Source organism: Macrotis lagotis, chromosome X (genome assembly GCF_037893015.1).
Source record: "Macrotis lagotis isolate mMagLag1 chromosome X, bilby.v1.9.chrom.fasta, whole genome shotgun sequence".
NCBI lineage: Eukaryota > Metazoa > Chordata > Mammalia > Peramelemorphia > Peramelidae > Macrotis > Macrotis lagotis.
Window position 1 is genome coordinate 632,450,953 of NC_133666.1, and position 25,854 is coordinate 632,476,806.

Below are 25,854 nucleotides of genomic sequence, written 5' to 3' on the forward strand. Positions count from 1 at the left end.
CTGATGTCGAATTTGAACTTGGGTCCTCCTGACTCCAGGGCCAGTGCTCTACGCACTGCGCCACCTAGCTGCCCCGAGATCTAATTATTAACTGAGGGAGCTAGGAAAAATGACTTCTAAAAGTCCCTTCTCACTGTATAAATGCTATGATAAATTTATGAATTGAGAAGAAATCTCCCCCTACTCTCTTCCTCCCAAAGCATCTTCTCAAGACTATAGACAAAAAAAAAGTTGCCCTCTCCTCCAAACATATCACAGATTCTTTTCTTTCCCCCTCTTCCCCTCCATGAGTACATTTGACTGTAGGTGACCAGTGGGGGACCCTATGTGAGTGAAAAGTGAAGGTGGGTTGGATAGCTCTAAAGCTTTGAATATGACCAGATGAAGCTTCCCTCCCAGGACACTTAAAATAGCCATCACAGTGCCCATTGAGTTTTCCCATGCTTATCAGCAGTGGCTGGTTGCCCTCCCTAACCTTCTGTCTCTCTAAATGCTTGGGTAAAGCTTTGTAAGTTTTGAGGTCTCCAGACACTGCCCCCACCACTCTCCCTACCAGTTAAGCAGCAGCCCCAACAGGCGGGTAGGGGGGTGGGCTGGGAATTTGGGGGGTGGTCAGTGGAGTGGGCAGGGGAGGGATTCCGGGGGGGAGTGGGTGGGTGGGGGTGGCCAAGGGGAGGCATTTAGACCTCCAGGGCCTTGTCTCCTTAGCTCCCCAAGGTGCCCCCTTGGCTCCTCCCCCTCCGGGGACCAGGGGCAGGGGAGGCCGGGGCTAGTGGTGGCAGCTAAATCCTGTCACCTCCCCAGGCCTAGACCTGGAACTCGGATACTTGAAAATGTCAAAAGACAAAACCACCAAGGTAGAGATAGAGTCGGTCTCAGGGGCAAATCGCAGAAGCTGTTTGGCTTTTTTTTACTTTGGAAGTTTTTGTTTTTATTTTCGAGAACAAGCAAAGAACGGTTGCAGCTAACAGCCTTGGGAAGGCCTCTTTTACTCTCTCTGTGTTTCCCCTTATTTTTTCTCTTCTCCTCATGTCATTGTGTTCCGCATCAAACCCCCTTAACATCCCTCAGAGCTACGAGAAGGTTGGTGTGTTTTTTTCTTTTTTACGTTCTCTACCCACATTTTTACATTCTTAAGACAAACAAACAAACCAAAAAAAATCAATCAATCAATCAATCAATCAATTAAAAAATTTAAATAAGAGCGAAAAAGCAAGAGAAAATGTTTCCGATGCGCCCGGCCCGCCGGGCGGGTCACTACCCGCGACGCCCTGCATTGTGAGCGCCTTTCTGCATCCCGTTGGTAATGTCGTTGCTGAATTTTTGCACTCTACGTCGTCATGGTAACTTGGCGTTTGGGCCACTGGGCCTGATGCATGATGGGAGAATGTCACTCTCTTCTCTGCATGCCACTTCCGTTGATTTGATCCGTTGGGTTCAAGACGCCTTCTGAGTGTTTGGTCTATTCTGTTCCTTTATTTTTTTCTGTTCTGTCAGTTTTCTCTTATGTTGTTTTTTTTTTTAAACCAAATTGTTACTTTATTTTATTTTATCCCCTAAAAAAATTCTGTCTTTGGTTTGGTTTTTGTTGTCTTTTCTTTGCTTTTGTTTCCCGGTTGCGCTGTGTGGGCATTATTTTCCAGCAAGTTGTACAGAAAGCCAGTGTTCCTGCCTCCCCCCAAACCCAGCCTGACCCCTTGCCCCTCAATGGGTAACACACAGGAAAGGGGTTACCCAGCTGGAATACCTGCCCAAAACATGGGATTGGGAGGACAGGGAGAGCCGTGGCAGGGAGCAGCACCCAGTCTCTCCTGTGTTCCCAGAAGTCATCTTGCCCCTTCCCAGAGTTGGAACCTCAGCCCAGAGCAGTCCCCTCTCCTCCCCCCTGAGCTCAGTCAATCCACAAATGCTTTACCTAAGGGTCACTTAATCCAACAGTTAATCCACAACCACTTTACTAAGGGCCAGGTACTGCTTACTCTGACTGCCACCAGTTTTTTAGGGGAAGTAGCTCCGTCTGAGCCCCATCTGCCTGTCCCACACAGAATCCTAGAGATACTGCATTATCAGCATCCAAACAGCACCAGGCTTCTTACTTCAAGTGTAAATCCCTTAATCACAATGAGTCTCAACTTCTCTGCAAGTGAGAGGGTCAGCCTAGATGACCTCCAAAGTCTCTTCCAGAGCTAACACTATGTTCCCTCTCTTCCTGGGGCCTCATTTCCTTCCTTTACAAAATGAGTTGGAAGGGTCATATTGTCCCGATGGGCCTTTTCAGATCTAAGGTTCCATAATCTTTATCATTTCACTGGGAACATATTAGTCCCATCACTGCAGTGCTTTGTGGTTTGCAAAGCACTTTCCCTCCCAAAGCACTTTCCAGGTTGTCAGATGGAGAAACTGAGACTTGGGAAGATGAAGTGATTCGCATAGTTAGGATCCCCTGATTTGCCTGTCCAGTATTAAAAATAAAATGACACAAGACACTGTGAAATTGTGAAAGAAACACCTTCTTTTGGCCTGTCTCCCAGTGAATGACATAGCATCAAATGAGTCTTAATTAGTATAGGGACATATTGTGGTGTAGGTGAAGCTAGTAGAGCCTACCTGGGCCCTGGACCCATTGAGAGGTCAGCATCTGTCCCGCCTGGAGACTGAGCTGATAGTAGCATCAGGTGACCCTGATAGGGGGACAGATTGTATCTGGCCTCAGGCTTGAAGCATTCATTATATAGCCTTTTCCTCAGAACAGACCCAGGGAGATGCAGGTATTATTCTGGGGTGTCTTGAGCCTAAACTTAGAGCTGGACAGCCCAAGAAGCCATCTAACCACCCCACACACACACATACACACACACACACATTTATCAGGGGAAGAGATTGAGACCCAGAAGAGGTCAGAGATTGGCCTCAAAGGTTACATAAGCAGTAAGAGGCAAACTCTGGATTTGAACCCAAATTTTCTGGCTCAGAATTCAGCATTCCCTTCACTGTACCTTCCTGCCCTCAGGATAGCTCCTCTTTTCCTGAGAAAGATTAGAGAACGTTGTCTTCCATACTGTAGGGTCTAGGTTCCCCAAGGAGCCCCAGGGGAGTGGCTTGTTGTGTGGTGGCACCATAACCAAACTGAAGATCAAAGTCCTCCCCTGTGTGGCCTTAGGAGAGCCCCATCCCCATCCTGGACTTCCTTCTCCTCTGTAACTTGGAATGACCAGGTAGGGTTATCTCCAAGGGCCCTCCCAGTCCTTAATTCAGTGCTCTTTTGAGTCTTCAAGTTAAGCTAAGGAATAGAGATCTCAAATTCCTCCTCTTCCATGCCCTGAGCTGAGGCTTCTCCTCAAAATAAATGGGAAGTTAGGCAAACCAGTGAGAACTGTGTCCACTGGCAAAGTGGGGACGCTGGTAGAGCAAGAGGAGCTTGCTGTCACCCCTTCTCTGGAGCTCAGCCCTGCAGGACAGCTTGTCTTTCCATAAATGGCCTGGGAAAATTTCAAATCACACCCAGGACAGTCACTTCCTGAGTGTTCTTGACTTTAGCCATAGGTGATTTCTTGAGAAATCCAAGAACAGTTATAACAATCCTCTCTCTCTCTCTCTCTCTCTCTCTCTCTCTCTCTCTCTCTCTCTCTCTCTCTCTCCCCCTCTCTCTCCCCCCTCTCCCCCCCTCCCCCTCTCTCTCCCTCTCCTTTCCATCTCACCATCCAACACCAAGATGCTGACCATTTCAAACCCCTGTCTCTACCTTCTCCATCCCTTCTTCCTCATACCAACCCAACCCCACACACTTTGCCATTGGACAGCAGAGCACTCTTAGAGAAGTCACCAAAGCCACACCTTGGTTGGTTCCCTATTACCTGTGAGTTCATTTTTGTGAGCCCCTGATTGCATCCCTGCTGTCACCCCCACTCAGCCATGCCCCACAGAGAAGGCAGACTCAGATGGCTTTAGCCATCCTTCCACCCTTCCCCTCTTTTCGCCTAAGATGAGCTGAAGCCCTGATGGAGACTGGCCAGGAAAGCTTCCCCTTCACAGCTATAGGACTCTTGGGTTGTTAAGGGGATTGAGAGCTACTGCCTTCTCATTAGTAACACACTGTAGCTGCCAGGATGCCCAGCAGACTGGATTCGATTTTCACAGAATCAGAGAATTTGAGAATTAGAAGATGCTCAGGGCAACCTCATCCAGGCCTTATATTGTCTTGGAACCTGGCCCTTAAGACTGGGAGGTTCCTAAGAGACAGGGGAACTCTACCATCTCTCACACATGCAGAGAGTCACTTGAAGATAGAACACTGGGCTGAATCTTTTTTTTTATTTATTTTAAGGCAATGGGATTAAGTGACTTGTCCAAGGTCACACAGTTAGGCAGTTATTAAGTGTCTGAGGTTGGATTTGAACTCAGGTCCTCCTGACTCCAAGGTTGGTGCTCTATCCACTGCACCGCCTAGCTGCCCACATTTTGGGGGTTTTTTCCCCAACTGTCCAAACACAGGAATAGGGCAGGTGACAAACTGTTGTCCCATAGGAGGTCCTGAGGTTTTTAGCTGACTAGTCATCAGATGACTGTTGAGCCTGATGTCCCATCCTGCAGCTTGTGGTCATCAACTCTAGGCCCATCACATTTCCAGAGGAGGGTGATGAGATAAGCAAAGGGACTGGCACTCTCATCATAAGAGGCAACAGAGGATAATTGGCCTGGGGAAGGAACAGTATATTAAGGTGAGCACAACAGTTCTGGCTTCAAGAATTTAAAAAGTTGAATGAGGAAGGAGAGTTGAGGCTTATCCTGCAGAACTAGGCTCACAAGAGAGAAAGTGGGAATCTGACTTGATAGAGCATTCTCCTAAAGTGAAATGGCTATGGACTCCCTGGTGAGCTAGTGAGGTCCCCATCCCTGGAGGTTTGGGAAAATTGAACGACCACCTGTCACACATTTTATTAGAAAGAATTCCTGCTCAGATGCAAATAGGAATAGCTGACCAGAGAGTTTCATTCTAAGTCTGAGATTCTCTACCCTTCCTAATTGAAGGGATAATCTCTGGATTGGGACTTCTTCTAATTTGGGGGTTCAGAGCTAGAGGTTCCAGATATCCTCCTTCCCTGGTGGGCTGACCTGACCCTATCCGTGCCCAGATTAGGAAACCCCAAAGTAGCCCTGCCTTCTAGCAAACATCAAGCTGAGAAAAAGAAAGTGAAATTTGACAAAAATGAGGGGGAGAGGGGCATTATAAATGGTTTTCACTCATCTTCTCTCTTTTCCAACCTTACCATCCAACACCAAGATGCTGACCATTTCAAACCCCTGTTTGGAGAGAGGTGCAAGTCAGAACTTTGGGTTCATAGACCCCCCCTCCCCCAAAGTCTTTATCTCTGGAGTTCAAGAGAAGACCCTCTCAAGGCCATAGTTGAAAAAGCTTCAAATTTGGTGTCATAAGACCTAAGATTAATGACTAGTTGTGTATGTATCTTTGCACACAATTCATGACTTTTCTCTGAACCTCAATTTCCCCATTTATAAAATGAATAGGTTTGAGTAAATTATTTCTAAGGTCCTTTACAGTTTATCAGTCTCTGCCCCATGATACATGGAGGGGATAGTAAAGACAGTGAGCCTCTGAGAGTTGAGGGAACTTGAAAGGAGATAGGAGAAAGGGATGAGTACAAGGGGAGCAACTATGGGGACTCAGATGACTTGACTTTAGGTCCTGCCTCCTCCATTTATTTTTTCCCTGTGCAGTCTAAAGGAAGTCACTTTCCCAATGTGACCTGATTTTCCATCTGTGAAATTAGAAGAGAGTGGACTAAATGGTCACCAAAGTCCATTCCGACTCCACAAACCCATAGCTCTATAACTTGGGTGACATCATCTCCCTGATGTCATGGACTTCTTTGAGAATGAAGGACAAACAGCATCATCATCATCATCATCATCATAAATGTTAGAACAAAAAGAAATAGACCCCCTATTAGAAAAGGTATTGAATTTAGCCAAAATTTAGACCAGATTCAGCAAGAAAGGGGCAGCTAGGTGGTACAGTGGATAAAACATCAAGCTTGGAGTCAGAAAGACCCGAGTTCAAATGTGGCCATAGACACTAGCAGTGTGACCCTGGGCAAGTTTTTACTCTGCCTCAGTTTCCTCATCTGTAATATGAATTAGAGAAGGAAATGGTAGACCACTCCAGTATCCCTGCTGAGAAACCCAAATAGGTTCCCAAAGAGTCAGACACAACTGAACAAACAGCAGCAAGGAATGGGGAGGTAGCTTAGGTTAGATAATGTCCAAACCTTGAGAGATCCAATCAACACGCCTGCCTCCTCTGAACAGCCCTCAAAAGCCAATTAAAAACAATTTTAGACAATCTCTGCTGTTAGATACAAAACCCAGACATCTCTCAGAGAAAACTTGGCTTCAGATGACCTCATTGAGTAGAATGAGTTTAGGATACTAAAGTCATAACTCCCTACCCCCATCCCTACCTGATCATCTCTTCCCTGCCAGCAAATAAACCTGGGAGTTCTTGACCTTTTTAGATGAAAATTACTCTTGTCAATCCCCCCCACACACACATACACACACATGCACACTGGACCCTGGAGCTCAGAACCCACAGATAGTATGGTAAGGAAGGACCTATGCCCACTCTACCCCCAGAAAATTGCTTGAATCTTCTGGGTCCTCAGCCCCTAGGGATCCCTACCCTTCCTCCTATCTCCCCAACTCTCAGAATGTAGGCTCTGAGCGAGGGAGAGGATCATGGGACAGAGAGCCCCCCACCCTTCCTCTCTCCTTCTCTTGTCCCCTTACATCTCAAGACCTTCTCTCTGCTCCAACTCCTGGACCCCCCCCCCCCCTTCTCTGCCCAGGCTGTGTATCTGTGGGATTTCTCAAGAACACAATGCCCAAGGCTCCTACAGGAACACTGTGCTGTACTGACCCCGGACTCTCTTGCCTGCCTGTATCTCATTCCTTGCACTGCTGTTGTCTCTGTTGTAGAGGGGGGAGGGGAGGGAATTAGATTACACCTTGTCAGAATCAAAGCAGAATCCCCCCACCCCCAGAAGCACACATCTGGTCTTCAGCAGGATGGGAGTGAGGCGGATTGGAATTCAACTAAGATTGAGATTCTTTGAATCTCTGTCTGGTTTAATTTTTTTTTTCTTTTTTTTACAAAAACCTACTAGCAAACAAAGGGAAGACATTTGGGAACTCCCAAAGCAATAAAGACTTTTAAAACCACCACCACTACCACCATCATCACCACCCAGGGTCAAGTTAAAAGGCATCTGCTACCACATCCCCCTTGACCCAGTCGCTGATGGGCCTGGATCCATCCATTCTGACTTTGACTCTGGGATGGAGGTAGCTGGGGAAGTGGGGTGGGTCATGGAACAAGTAGAGAAATAAGGGGCTGGGAGGGCCAATGGGATCCTCCTCTGGGGGTCAAGGTGAGGGGAGAGGTACAAAGTCAGAACTTTGGGTTCCAATCTCAGATGTGAGCCTGAGAAAGGGCAGGGCCTGGAAATGGGCAGTGGGGGCAGTGCTGGCCCCCATGGCCCGACCCAGACAGGTGTAATCTAAGTTTCACTAATCCTCTAGAGGCTGTTCATTACCTTGATGTCCATGCTCCTTCCCCCCATCCACATTTTGGAGTCAGATGGAGCAGCTCCTCTCTCCCCAAAATGGCTAGTACTGTCCGCCTTCTCACCCCATTGGAGCAGTGGCTTGCTGAATGTTGAGATGTTAACACTGATTTCGTTCCTAGTGCTTCAACCAAATCACTTCACCTTTTGATTTCTCCCTCTCCCCTCCCCAACCCCTCACCCCTCTTCCCTTTCCGTTCCCCTTCCCCCTTCCCTCCCCCCTTTTGGTCTGGTTTGGTTTCCTCGCTCTTCTTTTTTTGGGGGGGTCTCTTCCTATTGCTTTGACCGGTTTTGAGTTGGTTTTCATGTGAATCGGGGTTTGAAGCGACAGGTTCTCTCACCACCACCTCCTCCCCCCTTTCCGGCCCACCTCCTGCCCTCCTTCACCCCAGTGGGTTCCCCCACCGGGACGCTGGTTAATCGGTGAAGGATTGGAAAAGCCGGAGCCAGCCGGATCCCTCCCCGGGAGCATGCTGAGGACAGAGGCTGGTGTTGCCAAATTAACCCGCCTGGACCCTCCAGTCAGGTCGGTAACCGTGGGTGTGGTTCCTGCGGGACCCTCTCAGCCCCGTGGGCCCCACACCTGCCTTCCTCTCTAACCCACACCTCAATTTCTGCAGCTGGGGGCAATGATGTTGGGTGGGTCAATGATGGGTTGAGCCTAGACTTGGCAGAACACAGCCTCGGCCACCCCACCACCATTCATTTCCTGGGACCCCACCATTGGCTCAGCAGTCTCCACCCAGACATCAGCTTGGTGCAGAAGGGATTAAGGATCCTCCTTGGATGCTGCAACCTATCCAGGTCTCAGAGTGGTCCCTAGAAGGGCAGGACTTCTAAGGAATGCAGTCCCCCTTGCATGAGTCAGGGACGCTTTCCAGTTAACTTTCATGAAGCCCAATGGAGCAAATATTTATTAAGCTCCTTCAGTGTTCAGGACCTGTGATGGCCACTGGATGTTGCCACCTGAACCGGCAGTTTATTCAGATAATGACTTTCGTTCATGTAGGCTCTTGGCCCTTCAGAATGGCCACTTGTTAAGAGTTATTTATTTATTGAAGGTTTGTGCCTTGCCAGCTTCCAGAAACCTTTCGGTTTCTAGATATTTTGAGCATAGTTTAAGATACAATGTATCTAGAGAGAAAGCTGAACAGAGTCTATTAGGCAAAAAAAGATGAGACTTGCCACCTGGCAAAATAGAGCTCACTTGGGTTCAAATCTGTTGCTCACTATTCGTTCTTCCTCATTTTCTTCATCTTTCAACAAACTTGGGGAAGAGCAGACTAGATGGTCTCTGTTCTGGGCCAGGGACTCTTTCACCCTTTTTTGTGTCCTTGAATCCTTTTGGCCTACAAGGCTCAGGAGGATCATTTCCTAAAAGCCTCTTTGAATGAGCTAATTCTAATGTGAACTCTAGGCTAGCCATAGAAAAGAGATGCTTCCACTCAGGCCCAGTCACCAGGCTCCTTGCCTCAGTTCCACTGTCTGGTCTACTCTCTGAACCTAGCCCAAAATGAGACCTGGGGGGGAGGTATCCTCTGCTAGCCCCTGGAGAGGCCCCGGTGGCTACCCCTCACCCCCTCCAGCTGATTTCACTGTTGCTCCCAAGTCCAGAGTCTTCCCACAGGATTCTGGTCCAGGACGTTTGAGTTCCTATCATTGGAGTCCTCCACCCCATCCCCTCCTGCCCAGAGATATTAAGGAATTGTACTTTTCTTGATCTGGTGCTCTTCCTACATCTTTTAAATCATTTGAATCCAGACCTGGGCTCTAGGGAAAAGCGTTTGGATTTGGGAGGACCTGGGCTCCTATCCCAGCTTTGCCATCCACTGTGACCTTTAGAAAAATCACTCCCATTGACTGAATCTGTTTCCCCATCTAGATATCCTGGATGATCTCTAAAGTACCTTACTGCTGGCTCTAATTCCTAGTATTCCTGCCTTCATTCTTAGGGCTGGAGTAAGGACTAGCTGTGGGTAACAAAGAGCCACCCAGACAGATCCCTGGTTTTTGTGGGTGTTGGGGAACATGCTGAGGCCTGGGTTTGTTTGCCTAGCTTTTTCTCCAGGAAGATCCTGCCTGTCCTGTGCACAACTACTAACAGCTTTCCAATTCCCCAGTCTCAATTCCTTCTTCTCATTCAGGCAGGGGGTTTTCTCTCCCAGAGGCAGCCCCCCCCCCACTTTTGCCTGTTCTCCTCCAATCCTAGAGTCACAGATGGAAAAGAATGCTTTTCTGGGGTCCCAACATTAAGTCCAAAAAAATTGGTCCCTGCTAGCCTGTCATTGTAGGCCTTCCTCGCCCCTGGGCAGTTACAGGCCCAGGGCCAGCCCGGGGCCTAGGCTTGTGTTCTGCCAGGGGGGCCCCCTCCCCAGGGAAGTAGCAGCCCTTTTTCCTTTCAGACCCCGATTTTCAGCACCCACACACCCATCCGATATGCTTTCTCTTAGTTTTTTTTTAGTCAATTCTGTTTTTTGTCTTTGATTAATTAATCCTCAGTTTGAATTTCCTGTCGTGTCTGTTTCCATGACAACCAGCGTTCGCATCTCACCTGCTGGTGTTTGTGTGTTGCTGTGGATGCTCTATGCTGACTGGACTCTGTCCAGTGGCGTTCCCTCATTTCTCTCCTCCAGAAAGTTACATATCTCCTTTCCGCACCGCATCTTCCCCATCCCCTTCACCACCCCCCTGAAAGATTCGTCCTGCCCTGACACCTCCACTCCATCTGCATGCCCTTCTCTTGGGTTCCATTTAAACTTTCTCTCCATCTTGTCTCCGGTGTGACTCTCTGGGCTTTCGTGGGACTCTGTTTTCTGAAACACTGGTAGCTTCCTGCCTGGCAGGGCTTCCTGGGCCTCCTCCTCTCTTTCCCACAGGGACTTCCGTCCACTTGGGACCCTGAGCCTCCCATCCCCTTCTCATGCCTCCAGCAGCTATGGGTCCCCTCCTCCTTAAAAGATGAGACCATGGAGGCTCAAGAACTGAGATGGGGAAGCTTTAAAATCCAGATTCTCAAGTCCCCAATGTTCAGCTGAGAGTTCCTGAGGGTGACCCATGATCACCGCTCCCTGGAACCAGAGAGGAAGGGAGGGTTGTATACTTCCTGACCTCCACGAATTCAACCTCCCCCCAACCCCACTTCTCAAGAGGGGCATAGAAGATAGGAGCTTTTGGCTTTGACTTCAATAGAAACAAGTCCCAAAGGCCCCCATTTGGTAGAGGCCATTTGGTCCACACTCCTGCTTTTGGGTGGGAATGCATTCCACCCCATATCCAGGATGTAAAAACTGGAGGAATAACAGTACCATTGACCTGAAATCAGGAGCCCTTGAGTTCTCGGGTTTCAGTAAACACGTGTATAATGGCAATGATAAGATATTAGGTGCCTGAATATGGATCTGGATGACAATAAAAGTGATGGGGAGAGAAGAGTATCCTGTGAAGGTTCCTCCAGATCTTATAATGATGATACCCAAGGACCTTATAGAGGAATCCAAGCTTCACAATTCCCATTTTATGGATAAGGAAACTTAAGGCTTGAAGAGTAAGATGATTTGATCATGGTCATCATATGGTTAGTATGTTTTGGAACCTGGATTCAAACCCACACCTCCAAACTGAGCTCTCCTTACTCTACCATGCTACTGGCTGCAGGTGTGGCAATTTTTTTGACTGCCTACTTAGCAAGCCTCCCCAGAGGGCAAGAATTCTTCCAAAAAATTTACCCTGGATCTTCTGTGCTGCAGCTTAAGCCTCTCCCTGAGAGAAAAGATTTTTACATCTCCTGGCTTCCCAGGAGGATTTGTACCAACCTGATAAGAGTGGGAAAGAATACAGCATTGGAGAGTTAGAAGACCTGAGTTTGGATGCCAGCTCTGCTATGTAGGCCCAAGCAAACCTCTTCCTCTCATTGGCCCTTTGTTTCCTCATCTATAAATTGAGGGAGTTGGATGAGATGGTCCCTCTTAAGATGACTTTTCAATCTAAATCAAAATCCCATGATCCTTTACCTCTCACCAAAAAGTCCCTATGGGGTATTGAGCAGAGGGTAGGCTTCTCTATCAGGATGTCCAAAGGAGGGGACTGCCGCCTTCAGAAAACAGAGACCCCGAAACCCACCCTCCGCCTTCATGTTCTACTGGGTAAGGTCCGAAGGCTGCATCCACTTCTCAGCTAAGGAGATGCATAGAACATGTCACTGTCTTCTCAACGTCCAAAGTCCATCACCCTTGTTTATGATTATGATTATTCTTCTCTTTATTATTATTATTATTAATTATTCTATTTATTATTCCGCCAGGGCTGTGATGTGACAATGTGACATGCCACATTGTCTCACATCAGCTAGAATAAGAGTATGCAGCATTGAAGTGGGTTCCCCCTCCCCTCCCCTTCTCTCTTTTTCTCCTCTTTCCTGCTCTCTTTTTCTCTGTCTGTCTTTTCTGTCTCCAGTTCCCACCTGGGCATATGCTAGTGGCCCCCAAGATATCTTCCTCTGCATTTTTATCTCTCCCTCTCTGTCCGTTTCTCTCTCTCTCTCTCTCTCTCTCTCTCTCTCTCTCTCTCTCTCTCTCTCTCTCTCTCTCCCCTTCCCTATGTCTCTGTCTCTGTCTCTCTTCCTTTCTTGACCTATTTTGCATGATGTTTGTGACTCTGAAAGCTGCATCTATCGATGGAACCTTGTCAGATCTTCAAGAGGCTTTGTTAGGGTTTCTATACCCGAAAACCACAAAAATTTCATTAGAGTTTCTCATCTTTTCCTCTCGGTCCCCGGGTAAGGTTGGGAGGAAGGGTCAGGGCAGGCTCCCCTAAGACATCACCTCCCCACTGACAGGATAGCCAGATAGTATTGACATCTCCCCAGCCATTCTTTTTATTTACCCTCACCTTTTAGAGAGTAACATAACCTTGAGATTCCTTCCTCCATTTCCCACCTCAGTCCCCAAGGTTCAGACACCAAAACTTCCTTTGCTGTTCACAGCAGTGTGTACACACACACACACACACACACCCCACCACCATCACCATCACCACCACCACCACCACCACTACCACCACCACTACCACTACCACCCCTTAGGCACTTGTTTTCCTGGTTTCTCCAGTCTCTTTGGAAGTACAAACTAGGACTGGATTCTCCCAGAACCCAAGTCAGAAGTAGAGAATTCACATCCCCTCCACCCCCACCCTGGACCCTAAGAAGCACTGTCTGTTTAGGGAGAGGGAAGCCGGATCTGTCAGTAAAGATGAGAAATGACTGATAAATTTTTGTGTCACTATCTGTGCTGTGATGGGTCTACCCTTGATCAATGGAGCCCTGTTGCTATGAAATATCGCTTTGTGTCTATGATATATATATATATATTGTTTGTGAAGTATATTATTTTGATATTATTATTTATTTGTGTTTAATTTTTGTTCCTTTAATTTTTTTTGTTTTGTTTTTTAAAAAACTCAAGGGGGGAGGAAAGAGCCCATTTTGTATTGAAATTGTTTTCCCCTGTTTTTCTTTTTTTCTTTCCTTCTTTCTTTCTTTCTTTTCCTTTCTGTTCTTTTTTTGTTTTGTTTTCCTGTTTCCTCCCCTTGTGCATCTGGCCCCATCCCCCCGATCCCCAGTACGCCGGGTGGCCCCCCGTTTCTCCATCCTGCCTGTCAGCCACGAGATCATGCCTGGAGGCAACGTCAACATCACCTGTGTGGCCGTGGGCTCCCCCATGCCCTATGTCAAGTGGATGCAAGGGGCTGAGGACCTGACCCCAGAGGATGACATGCCTGTTGGACGCAATGTCCTGGAGCTCACTGATGTCAAAGACTCAGCCAACTATACATGTGTGGCCATGTCCAGCCTGGGCGTCATCGAAGCTGTGGCACAGATCACAGTGAAGTGTAAGTGACCAGATCAGAATTACCCCCTGGCAATGGTCCACTGGTTCTGTCCTTGCCACTGATCTGCTCCGTGACCTCAGATAAGCCAATCCTTCAACATCAGTTTCTCCATGTGAGAAATGATCATAATAAAATACCAACTACAAGATTGGTTTGAAACACCAGAGAAGGGCTTCTCCCTCTTTGGAACCTCTAAACCTTTCTTCAGCAAGCTCAAACTAAGTCTTGAGTGACCTAAACTCCCCTTTCCACCCTCCACCCACTTCTGACAGCTCTCCAGGCTGGGTAGAGAGCCATTAGAATTCATGTCAATTTATTAAACATACATTAATCACCTAGTGGGTGCAGAGCACTGTCCTTGGTGCTGGAAGTAGCTGTAAGGCTTAATTAAGACCTGGCCACTGCCCTCACTGGGTTTGCAGTCCTTTGGGGCAGAGGAGGCTACTCTTGGTGTTTAATTTCCTGTTTTGTAGTGTATGATCTCAGAGAAGTGTGAAACAGGGCCATTTTAGGGGTGGAAGTGAGAGGAGAGGGGATCAGGGAAGACCTGAGATGTGGGTACCGTGTTGTAAAGGAGGGGAGTGTCCCTCAGATGTCAATGCAAGGAATCAGTGGGGAGCCACTGAAGTTTTTTGATCATTAGATCTCTCTCCTTTGCCATATTCTCTTGGTTCATATTTAGAGTGCTTTGCTCACAATAGGTGATTGGTTGTTGGTTGACTGATTGATCTCTCCTGCTCCCCAGCCCTCCCCAAGGCCCCTGGAACCCCAGTAGTGACAGAGAATACGGCCACCAGCATCACCATCACATGGGACTCAGGCAACCCTGACCCCGTGTCCTATTATGTCATTGAATACAAGTCCAAGAGCCAAGATGGCCCTTATCAGATCAAAGAAGACATCACCACCACACGCTACAGCATTGGGGGCCTCAGCCCCAACTCGGAGTATGAGATTTGGGTGTCGGCCGTCAACACCATAGGGCAGGGCCCTCCCAGCGAGTCAGTAGTGACCCGGACTGGGGAACAGGCCCCAGCCAGTGCTCCCCGAAATGTGCAGGGCCGTATGCTCAGTGCCACCACCATGATCATCCAGTGGGAGGAGCCTGTGGAACCCAATGGCCTGATTCGTGGCTACCGTGTCTACTACACAATGGAGCCTGACCACCCTGTGGGGAATTGGCAGAAACACAACGTGGATGACAGTCTCCTGACTACCGTGGGCAGCCTGTTAGAGGATGAGACCTACACTGTCCGAGTCCTGGCCTTCACCTCTGTGGGTGATGGACCTCTCTCAGATCCCATCCAGGTCAAAACACAGCAAGGAGGTAAGTCACCAACTGGATGAACCATTCCCCACTATCCCCTCCCTCCTGTCATCTTCAAGGTTGGGTCTGAAATTGGGATACAAGCCATGGATTTGGAGCCATTACCTAAGCTCAGATCCTACTTCTGAAACCATGAGCATCTTGGGCAAGAATCCTCACCTCCCTAAAATGAGAGGGTCAAACTCGAGATGTTTGCTAATGACCCTTCCGACTATAAAACCTGTGATCCTGTGGGGCAGTTTGGAGTAGGCCTCTCTGTCCATTCTTGTCTTTTTTTTCTCATCTCCCTTAACTTTTGGTCATCCCTGACTTGCCAGTGCCTGGACAGCCCATGAACTTCCGGGCAGAAGCTAAGTCGGAAACTAGCATCAGTTTGACTTGGAGTGCCCCTCGGCAGGAGAGTATAGTGATGTATGAGCTACTCTACCGGGAAGAAGATCATGACAAAGAGGTATACTACCCTGGAGGATGTGGGATTGGGAAGGATGGGATAGGAAAAGTGGGGCAATACTCACCTTGCCAGGTCAGGCTAGGGGAGTGTCACTGCCTCAGGAAACCAACACCTTAGAGATATCTCAGAGCTCTCTGTCTCTTTTTCACTCTCCTTTTCTCTTCCTTCCTCTTCATTCTTTCGTTCCCCTCTCTCTCTCATTTTCTCTCTCCTCCCTCTTTCTGTTCCCCTTCCTTCCTTTCCCCCTCTTCCTCCTTCTCACCTTCCCTCTTCCTTTCTCACTGTTCTACCCTCTTTTCTTTTTTGTCTCCTTATCTACTCTTTGTTCTCTTTCTCCCTCTGCATTTCCCCTCCTTTTTACTTCCTCTTTCTTCCTTTCTTCCCTCTTCTTCCTTCTCTCCTTCCCTCTTCCTTTCTCATTGTTCTTCCCTCTTTTCATTTTTGTTTTCCTATCTCCTCTTTGCTCTTTCTCCCTCTGCATTCTCCCTGTTTTTTTCCTTCCTTATTCTTCCCTCCCTCCTCTTCTTCCTTCTCACTCCCCTGCCACCCCTCCCCTCATCTCTCTTGCCCTTTGCAATCCTAGGTAGGGAAGAACTTTGGCCCTACAACCTGGTTTGTGGTAGACGACCTGAAGCCCAACACGGAATACACCTTCCGCCTGGCAGCCCGCTCAGCCCAAGGTCTGGGGGCCTTCACCTCGGAGGTCAGGCAGCGCACTCTCCAGTCTAGTAGGTGTCTCTCCTGTCCTGGCCCTACTGTGAGGGAGGGGAGCCAGGCAGGGCCCCCCCTCCCAGCCCCATCCACTCGCCCATCCCAGAGACCCTTGGGCCTGTGGAATGGTCCCAACTTCATGGGGAGAGGAGGAAGAAAGGACCAGTCGTCAGGGTCAGAGGGGAGCTATCAGAGTGGGTTGGGGGAGGGCATCACAGCAGAGTCACCCTATCCCCCTACCCAGGCTCTCCTGGAGCACTGGGGACTGCAGGATATAAGAGAACTCTTCCCTGCCCTCAAAGCCCCTGCCTTAGTCCAGTTTCTGAGCTTGGAGCATAGCAGATGTTCTTGTGCAGACTTTTGGCATGAAAATTAGTACACCTGGGTCTAGTCTCTCCTTTGCTATTAACTAACAGCGTAACCTTAACAAGTCCCATTTCTTCTGGGGGATTTATTTTTCCCAGCTTCAAAATGAAAGAAGGTGAAGGGGAGTGTGGGGAAGAAGTTGGACATGCACTAACTGGTCTTCCAAGTTCCCTCTAGTTCTGTGACTCCAAAGTATGTCCCAAGGTGGGGGTGGCCACATGAAGCCCTGTGGCCCTAAGGCTTGGGGAGGGCTGGGCAGGAGCCCATTTCTGGCCCTGGGTGGTCCTGTCACCACTAAGAGATTTAAGAAACTGAGGCAGCCCAGGGGAGTGGAGGGATCCCTGGCTCTGAAGTCTCTAACCTGCCATCGCTTGTTAGCAGCAGTAGAACCTTGGGCTCCAGCCAGAGCTGGTTTTCCCCAGGGTCTGGGTGTGGACCCAGGACCCTCCAGGTTCCAGCAGAGGCAGCCCAGCTATTTAGTTTAATGGATTGTGGGCCATAGTCTTGTATTCAACACCACCATCACATCCTGGGATCCGCCTCACTGCCCAAGTGTTGCTGGTCTCGTGGTTCCCCGGGGTTCCCTTCTCCTCCCATCTCTTCTCATACCACTGGGTTACAGTGTAGGCCCTGGACTGTGTGTGATCAAGAACAAGTCCAGGCACAGCTGGGCCATCCTGGCCAAAGGCCTCCTCTCTACTGGGCCCCGGCTCCATTTCCCCATGTTGGGGAGGGGAACAGCCGTCAGGCAGGACTCTCAGCTGATCAATTGGCAAGCTTTTATTTTATCACCTCCTGTGGCTCAGTCATTATCATTATTATAAGCAGGTTTTATCGAGCACCATAAGGTTAGCAAAACAATGTACATGGAGTATCTCAATGGATCCTCACAATGACCCTATGAGGATGGTCCTTGGAGCATATCCATTTGACAGATGGTTTGCCCAGGTTCACACAGCACCCTCTCCTAGGAGGTCCAGACACCCAGATGAGATGGTCCCTTTCTCAGGGAATCTTTGGTAGAGAAGGGACAACATGGGAGGGGGGGTGTAAACACACACACGTTCACAATACACACACATACATGCATTCACATACATACACACATACTCACACATCTTCACATACTCACATACACACACCCTCAAACACACACATACACCCTTGCACACCCTCACACATACACGCTCTCTCACTCTCACAGATAAACGCATGTCATAAAGTAGTTTAGGATGGATGTGACCAGTATCTTAGAACTTTTTAAGATCCTTTAGGATGCTGGTGTAGTTTAATGCAAAGGGTGGGTGGGGAAGGGAGCCAGGAGAGAGAGAAAATAAATATTGGTTATTAAAAAAAAAAAACTAAAAAGAGAAAGAGTATAAGATGTGACATTGGAAGACCTGGGATCAGATCCTGCCATTTTGGATCCCTCTTCTTCCTCTCTCTACCTCTACAAGGTTCCAAAACTTAAGATAGTCTGGGTCAGTGGAAAGGGTTCTTGATTCAGAGTCAGATGCCCCGCACATGTGAAGAATGTCCCCATTTCCTTCCTTGTAACATGAATGGTTTGCCATGATATTATCTGAGGCCCCTTGGCCTCTCCATCCTTTGATCCTGCCCTGACCAGGGTCAGTCTCAAGCTCAACTGGGCCAGGGCAGAGACGGCACAGCCCCAGGAATCTGGGAGAAGCTGACATCAATCTGCAAAACTGGGAAGCAGGTTGGAGGAGTCTCTGGGGTGTCTGGTTCTAGGGACTAGAAACTGACCCTAGGGTCACAAGAACAGATTGATTTAAGTACCACTATTTGGAATCAAGAGGCCTGGGCCCGATTCTGGTTCTGCAAATATCCCTCTTGGCTTCTTGGCTGTCTAGTTGGTACAGAACCTGGAGAGGATAAGACTCAAGTTCAAATCCAGGCTTGGGTGCTTCCATACTGTGTGGACCTGGCCAAGTCACTTAGCTTCAATGACCTTTTCCAAAGGAGAGGACAATGAATCCCCCCTCCCCAGATTTGTTACGAGGTCCAAACGAGGAAATAGTTACAAAGCTCTTTGCTAGCCTTAAGCACTATCATTGCTGCTGCTATCATTCTCAGCCCTGCTGGCTGCACACAGCCTGTCTCTCACCCCTGTCCCCTCCGACCATTCAGCCATCTGCCCACCCTCCCTCGGTTTGCTCACACTTGCTTTCTGCCCCCTCCCCACGAAGTCCATCCTCTCCCCCCCTCTGCTCTCACCCCCTCGCTCACCTCCTCATCCCCCACCTTGGCAGAGGGTGTCCCTCCTAAGCTTTCCTCTCTCTGCCTCTCCCCACCCCATCTCTCCGACGTGCAGTTCTCACCCCAGCATCCTTTCCTTCCTTCGTTCAATCCATTAAACTAAAGGTAAAGTATCTCCTGTCTTTCTGGAATTTTTAAACTCTTCAAGTACCAGAGACACACCTGTAGTCATCAGCGCCGACCCCCATCCTCACACGCGGTACTCCTGGGCTGGTCAATACAGGGGTGGCCAGGGCAGCAGTGAGGGGTCCGTCGGTGCCTGCCTCATGGGAGCCCAGAGGAGTTGGAGCCACTGGTGCCGGAGGCCTGGGGCACTACAGGCTTGTTCTCCAACCCCACTGCCCCGAGTTGGGGTTTCCTTCCCTCTCCTCCCCTGTCTCCTCCCCCTCCCCCCTTCTCCCCCAGCCGATTCCTGGAGCCTCATAGGATGCGCCGAGTCTATGGTACTTAAAGGTTTAAAAACGTGGTTCCGTCCGAGGTCAGTAAGGGCCATCCTTGTGGCTTGGGCAGTCAACTTTGAACCTGTAAAAGATGCATTTCAGGTGAGTACGGGCTGGGCTCAAGCAGATTCACAAATACAGCTCACCCTGCGTGCTCCCCAGATGGTGGCGGGTTTCCACATACAGTAGAAGGCTCGCTAGACCAGGAGGCCTAGGCTCCCATATTCTGTCCCGAGGCCTGCAGCTTCCTAGCGGTATGAGATGAACTGGATTCAAATTTAGCCTCTGCTCCTTATTGCCTCTGTGACCCTGAGCAAGTCACTTCCCCTGTATAATCTCAGTTTTTTCCCCTCTATAAAATAAAGGGGCTGCTACAATTTCAGGCCCCTTCCTTTCTAAGCCTCAGTTTCCCCATCCATAAAACAAGGGGAACTATACAAAATGAGTCTTTTAAGTTCTCTACTCAAACCTTCGATAGTGTCCTCAGTTCCTTTTCCAAATGTCTGACTCTAGGACCTTGAGCAAGCCCCTTGCCCCACCTCCCTATGAGCTCCAGTTTCCCCATCTGTAAAATGAGGAGGGCTGAGCTAGATGTTCCCTGCCAATGCTCATGTCCTGTGAGATGTCGAATGTGGTGTGTCCACATCAGGATGATGACTAACAAGCACTCTTGGGCCCATTCCCCAACAGTCACGCAGGTTGGGCTGGGTTGTGAAGGAAACTGGCAATGCCCTGAGCTGCCCCCAGGAAGTAGCCTCAGCCTGCTTGGCACTCAGGGTCCATTTCTGAGCAGCTAACTGTCCGTTCTCTCCTATGGGCCCTTGGCCTAGGGGGCGGACCAGGAAGGGAGGAAGATTCTTCCCTTCTTCCTTTCCTTCCCCCAATCTCACCCCTGCCTCACTACCCCATGATTGTCAGGAGGCCAGACCCTGAACAGAAGACCCTGCCTGCTCTCTGGGTTGGGGGATGAGGCTGGGCCCTCCTGGATCAGAGCGGGTGAGTGAGTGGGTCCAAGGATTGGGCACAGTGAGTCTGAGGACAGGAAGGCCAGGCATGTCACAATGGGGCTCAGCCCCCTTAGGCCCGGATGGCAAGGGTAGGTGGAGGCCAGACCTTCTTGGCAGTGGGTTTCTGAAAAAACAACTCCTTGGGGCACCCAAGACGACTTGTTTTTCCCACCCTAGTAAATGCACTTCAATGCCCCCGAAGCCAGAAAGGTTGACCTTTTGGAAAGCTGGGGTTCACTATTACCTCTAGCAAGTCCCTTCGTCTCTCTGGATTTCACCTATTCCCTTTGTCAAAGAGAAAGTAAAATAGATGGTCCCCAAGCTTTCCCCTGATACTAAGTCCTATGACCAAGCTCATGGACAGGTAGTGGGAAGGGAAACTGCAGATCCCAAGCCCTCCCCTCCACCCACTACTCTCCAAGGGACCGACCTCTGTAACAGTCTTCATGATTGGGTCATCTAGCTCCTATCCAAATCTTTCTAATGATGGGGAGCTCATTACCTACCAAAGTAATTCCTTCCACTTTGGGAAGTTTTCACTGTAAGAAAGTGGCATGGCACCACTCCCCACCCACCCTACCCCTATTGTTCCTAATTCTGCCCTCCAGGGCCCAGCAGACCTATTAGGACTATGTCCCCATATTGAACCCTTCTCAGGGAAGCCTTTGCACACTCATCTCTGGGTTTTCCCGATGCCCAGCAGGGGGGTGAAGTTTGGCCCCAAGCAGAGCTCTGCCTAGAGCCATCTGGCCTCTGGAGACCCATCACGAGCTCGGTCTGGCCTCCTAGCTCAGTTTCTGTCCTTCCCTCGTAAGAAAGTCTTTATAAATTAGCAGTTGAAGAGTGGAAGGTACGTACCCAGACTGGGAGTTTTCTGGAAGGCGCTCGTTCTATCTGTCCGTCTTTCTTTCTTTATTACAATTACGATTATTATTATTATTATTATTGCCATTGTCTGTTTTATTATGATTTGGTTTTTTTTCCTCTTTTTAGCTCAATCCTTCATTTCCTCAAACACTTTGGTTTGTTTCCATCTGCCACAGTTCCTTGAATTTGTTCTTAAGTTTCTTTGGTTGCTTTTGGTTGGGATTCCTAGCCAGGAGTTTGGGGAGATGGAGGAGTCCCAGATTTTTTATTCTGGACAAGTCTGTGTTAAAAAAAGCATCCTCTATTTCTACACATGTTCTAGGCAAGGTAGAAGAGGTCTCTAAATGTCTTGCTACAGGCAAGTCTAGGGAAGGGTTCTAAGCATCTTGCTTGAAGCAAAGCTAGAAAATTATAGGAGATATCTTGCTTCAAAAGGAAAAGGAAAGAGGTGGCTAGGTGGCGCAGTGGATAAAGCACCAGCCCTGGAGTCAAGAGTACCTGGGTTCAAATCTGGTCTCAGACACTTAATAATTACCTAGCTGTGTGGCCTTGGGCAAGCCACTTAACCCCATTTGCCTTGCAAAAAAAAAAAAAAAGAGGAAAAGGAAAAGCAGTCTAAGTCTCTTACTCTCCAGGGAAATCTGTAAAAAGATTCAAAGTATCTCACTTCGCTCCTCTCCCTTTTGGTGCCGTAACACAGCATATGAGGCAAGGTGTGTTTTCAGGTGAGGCTAGTAGAATGTTCCATCTGCCTCAAAATATGTTAAGATTGGGAAGAAATTCTAGGTATCCCCTTCCAGAAGAAAAAAAAAAAAAACTAGAGAGGAGATCCAGGCATCTTGCTCCTAATACAACAGGGGTTCTGCAGGGGTTCTGCTAAGTCACTTCAAGAAGGGTTAGAGAAGGGTTCTAGATCATTGCTCTAGACATGCCTTAAAGAAGATTTTTAAATGACTTATTCAAAACAAGGGTGTGGGGATGTATTAGCTGACTCCATTCAAATGAGTCTGGTAAAAAGATTCTAGGTATATTGCTCTAGGGGAAGCTAGAAGTTTAGGTGACTCATTTTTCTGAAGGATGAGAAGAGATCTGGGCATATCATTTCAGGAAAGACAGAGAAAGGGCTTGGAGTATCTAATTCCAACTAAAGCTGGAGAAATAATTCTAGGATTATTCATTTGCATCTGGGAAAGGATTCTAAATTTCTCTTTCAAGTTGAGGCTAGAGGAGCTTTCTAAGTGATGTTCTTAAGTGATTCTGGGATTAGTGAATCACTTAGTTCCTCAGAATTGAAGAAGGGTTCTAGGTATGTCATTCCAGATGCCTTCCTCCAGATAAAATTGAATAAGTTTGTGTGTATCTATTCTCAAGTGATGCTGGGATGGGTTCTAGGTATCTTGTTCCAGGCAAGACTGGGAATGCCAAAATGCCTTCTATATTAGGTTAGGAATGTTCTAAGTATTTCACTATATGTGAGACTTGAAAATGGGTTCTAGATGTCTTGTTCCAAGGAAGGCCAGAGACAATATATAGTTAGTTATCTTGGTCCAGCAAAACTGAGAAGAATTCTAAATTTCTCACTTCATGTGAGGAATTGGGAGGGTTCTAGGCATTTTGTTCCATATTATGACAAAAGGATTGATGACTCTCTTCAGGTGAGAATAGAATTGATCCCAGATGTCTCACTCCAGGTGAAGCTAGAGAAGGATCCTGGGTATCTTTCTCCATCTCCTTCCAATCAGTTCCCCCTGAAGGCTCCAGTTCCAAGATGTAAAACAATAGGAGTCTTTTCCACCAACTTGGAGTCATCCCCTTGGATCTCCATTTTGGATCACTATTTTTCCAGTCCATCAGAGGAAGGCTCTGTCTCTTCTGCCTTTTCCAGGCCCCTGGAGGCGTTAACTCAGAGATCTTCCTCCAGAGGGAGATAAAACTCTTGGCTAGTATCCCCCATGTTGTCTGCCAGATTTCTGTGTGGTTCCTCGGGCAGGGCTGGTCTCATTCCTGACCCTCCACCCAGGGTCCATTCCAGTGCATCTGGGCTTTTCATTTCAGAGCTGAGTTTGTTTGTTTGTTTTTTCCATACACATTTTATTTCATTTTGGGTTTGTTTTATTTCTGTTTGTTTTGTTATCATCTTCTTTTTTTTTTTTATCTTTCCCATCTTTTGTTTCCCCCTTCCCTTGCCCCCTCCCTTCCCTCCCTCCCCCTCCCCCCCCACAATTCTCCCCCTTCAATAGAACCGTCCGCCCCCCCTCAAGACGTAAAATGCGTCAGCACCAGATCCACGGCCATTCTGGTAAGTTGGCGCCCGCCGCCCGCCGAGAGCCAAAATGGTGACCTAGCGGGCTACAGCGTGCGCTACCGAGCCCTGGACTCTGAGGACCCGCATCCCCGGGAGGTGAAGCAGATCCCCCCCAGCACCACACAGATCCTCCTGGAGTCCCTGGAGAAGTGGACTGAATACCGCATCACCGCGGTGGCCCACACAGCCGTGGGACCAGGGCCCGAGAGCTCGCCCATCATCATCCGCACCGATGAAGACGGTAAATATCCCCCAGGGACCCGGGGGTGGGGTGGGGGGCCAACTGATGTGCCCTGAACCCCAGCACCTGCTCCCCCAATGAGACCTGGGTCCAGTGACCAGGGCTGGGGTTGGGGGTTCCTTCTAGCAGGCACCCACATATTGCTACAGGGGGAAGCAAGAATGTAAGTAACTGGGGGATGGAAAGGTCCACTGTGGCCAAGGTCCAGCCAGTTTCTGAAGAGTGACCCAAACCTAGTTCCTCACCTCATTTATTTTTTGAAAATTTTAAATTATGGTCCAAATCTGCCAGTACCAGCCATGTGAGTCAGAACCCCACTCTAGGCCCTATTTTTCACTTCTATAAAATGAGGGTCTTGAACTAATCCCTTTTATATAATCACAATATTTCATATTTTACCTCATATAATCACATGTGATTCTGAGAAGTCCCACATTGAGAGTAAGGAGACCAGGAATGAGTTCCTGCCCCACCACTCACTCTTACATGACCGAGCAGCTCCTTTTCTGTCCTCATGCTGGGCCTCAGTTTCCCAGTCTGTCATTGGTATGATAATAATACATGCCCTGCCTTCCCCTTAAGGTGATGGCACTAAGGAGATTATGCATGGGGGAAATGGTGGTTGGTTTGTTCCCCCCCCAAAGAAGGAGTCTGTTCTGTGCAAAGATGAGGGGTGGGTGTTCTTGCTGCTCCAGATGATTCCTGGCATTACTTCATCCCGTGCCAACTGCCCCCCCTGAGGGGCTACCTACCCAAGGACAGCTGTGAGTGGACCTTGATCCTTCCAGGCCCCCTTCACAGCCTCGGGGAGGCAGGAGGAGGGAGAGAACCTCAAGGCCCATTCAGTCAACTTGTGGGTAGTAAAGACACCAAGTGGACTCCAGACATTCTTGATAGTCCTGATCAGTGCTCAGCCCAGTCTGGGAATGTGAGCACCCTGGAGATGCCTTAACTCTGCGACAGACCGAGGCACCTTTAGAGGGACAGAGCCTCGCCTTGTCCAGCAGTCTGGAATCTCCCCCCCCCACAAAGCAAGTGCTTCCCTGATGAACCAGGAGGACCCATGTCCACATCTTAGTTCTGCCACCAATGTGGCCCTGTTTTTCTGACTCCCATCACATGCACAAGGGAGGGAACCTGTCATGATTTCCAGGGTTCCTGCTGGCTCTAACTCTCCAAGCCCGACTCCCACTTTTCAGAGGGGCAGTGCTGGCACACCCTCTGCAGGGTTAGCTGTGTAGGGGTTCAGGGTCCAGAGCCCCCAGACCCAGCCCCCACCTGCCCATGTTCAGAGCCCCAGTGAACTCCGCGGCTGGTGGGTGGCGGCCAGGGGTCTAGCTGGTGCTAACCTTGGACCACGCCCCTCCCTCCCCTCCCCCCCCTCCTCCCCCCTTCCTGTCTCCCTATCCCTCCAGTGCCTAGTGCGCCCCCTCGGAAGGTGGAAGTGGAGGTGCTCAACTCCACAGCCATCAGGGTGCTGTGGCGCTCCCCTGTCCCCAGCCGGCAACATGGACAGATCCGCGGCTACCAGGTCCACTATGTCCGCATGGAGAATGGCGAGGCCAAGGGGCTGCCCCAGATCAAAGACGTCATGCTGGCTGATGCCCAGGTGGGTGAGCATGGAGTGGGAGGGATGGGGCAAGCTAGGACAGGACCAGGGCTCTGAGCTCCCAGACCCACACCACCTCCTCCTCCTCTCCAGTCCCTTTCTTCACTCCAGCTCCTTATCTCCTCTAGCTAGGATAGATGCCTCTTCCTGGCCTCCCCTTCCTCCTCCCATCTGGCTCCACTCTGCCCTCCATCCCTTCTCTCTCTCTCTCTCTCTCTCTCTCTCTCTCTCTCTCTCTCTCTCTCTCTCTCCTTTGCCCTGGGTCTTCCTGGGGTTTTCTGTCTGTCTCCCCCCACTTTTCTTTCCTCTTCTCTTCTCCCTGTGGCTTCCTGGCCTTCTTGTAGTCTCACCTTCACTCCTCTCTCCTTCTCTGCCCAGTGGGAAACAGATGATACAGCTGAATACGTGAGTACACCTTCTCCTGATGCCCGACCCCTGCCCCTGTGCCGTGCCGTGCCGTGCTTCTCCCCTTCAAAAAACGTGGTCTCTGCACGCCTCCTTGCACGCTTCCCTCCTCCACCTGTTGTGCCTCCCTCTTTCCCACCCCCAGCCCCACAGGAGGGCTTCTTCCCAGGGCTTAGAGGACAGGGTGTCATTTCCCTTGCAAGAGTCAGGAAAGGCAGGGCTCAACTGGGGTCTGGAGACCTGGACTTCAAGTCTGGCCTCTTCCCCTGCCATGGCTTGGGAATAGGAAGGCCTAGGTTTGAGCACTGGCTCTGCC

The 25,854-nt window shown here is 49.2% G+C and overlaps 1 protein-coding gene across 17 annotated transcripts in view; it reads left to right on the plus strand.

The window, feature by feature from the left end:
- The window catches only part of PTPRS (protein tyrosine phosphatase receptor type S), a 213,580-nt gene that overhangs the window by 145,129 nt on the left and 42,597 nt on the right, over window positions 1-25,854 (plus strand). For 10 of the 17 annotated variants that reach the window (XM_074203905.1, XM_074203904.1, XM_074203907.1 and 7 more), the window contains 7 exons: window positions 13,260-13,529; window positions 14,275-14,856; window positions 15,174-15,307; window positions 15,891-16,035; window positions 23,219-23,524; window positions 24,940-25,133; window positions 25,512-25,538. In XM_074203905.1, the coding sequence (XP_074060006.1) occupies window positions 13,260-13,529; window positions 14,275-14,856; window positions 15,174-15,307; window positions 15,891-16,035; window positions 23,219-23,524; window positions 24,940-25,133; window positions 25,512-25,538 (1,658 nt within the window). The remainder of the gene's footprint in view (window positions 1-13,259; window positions 13,530-14,274; window positions 14,857-15,173; window positions 15,308-15,890; window positions 16,036-23,218; window positions 23,525-24,939; window positions 25,134-25,511; window positions 25,539-25,854) is intronic. The other 7 variants (XM_074203916.1, XM_074203918.1, XM_074203917.1 and 4 more) reach the window with 2 other exon arrangements.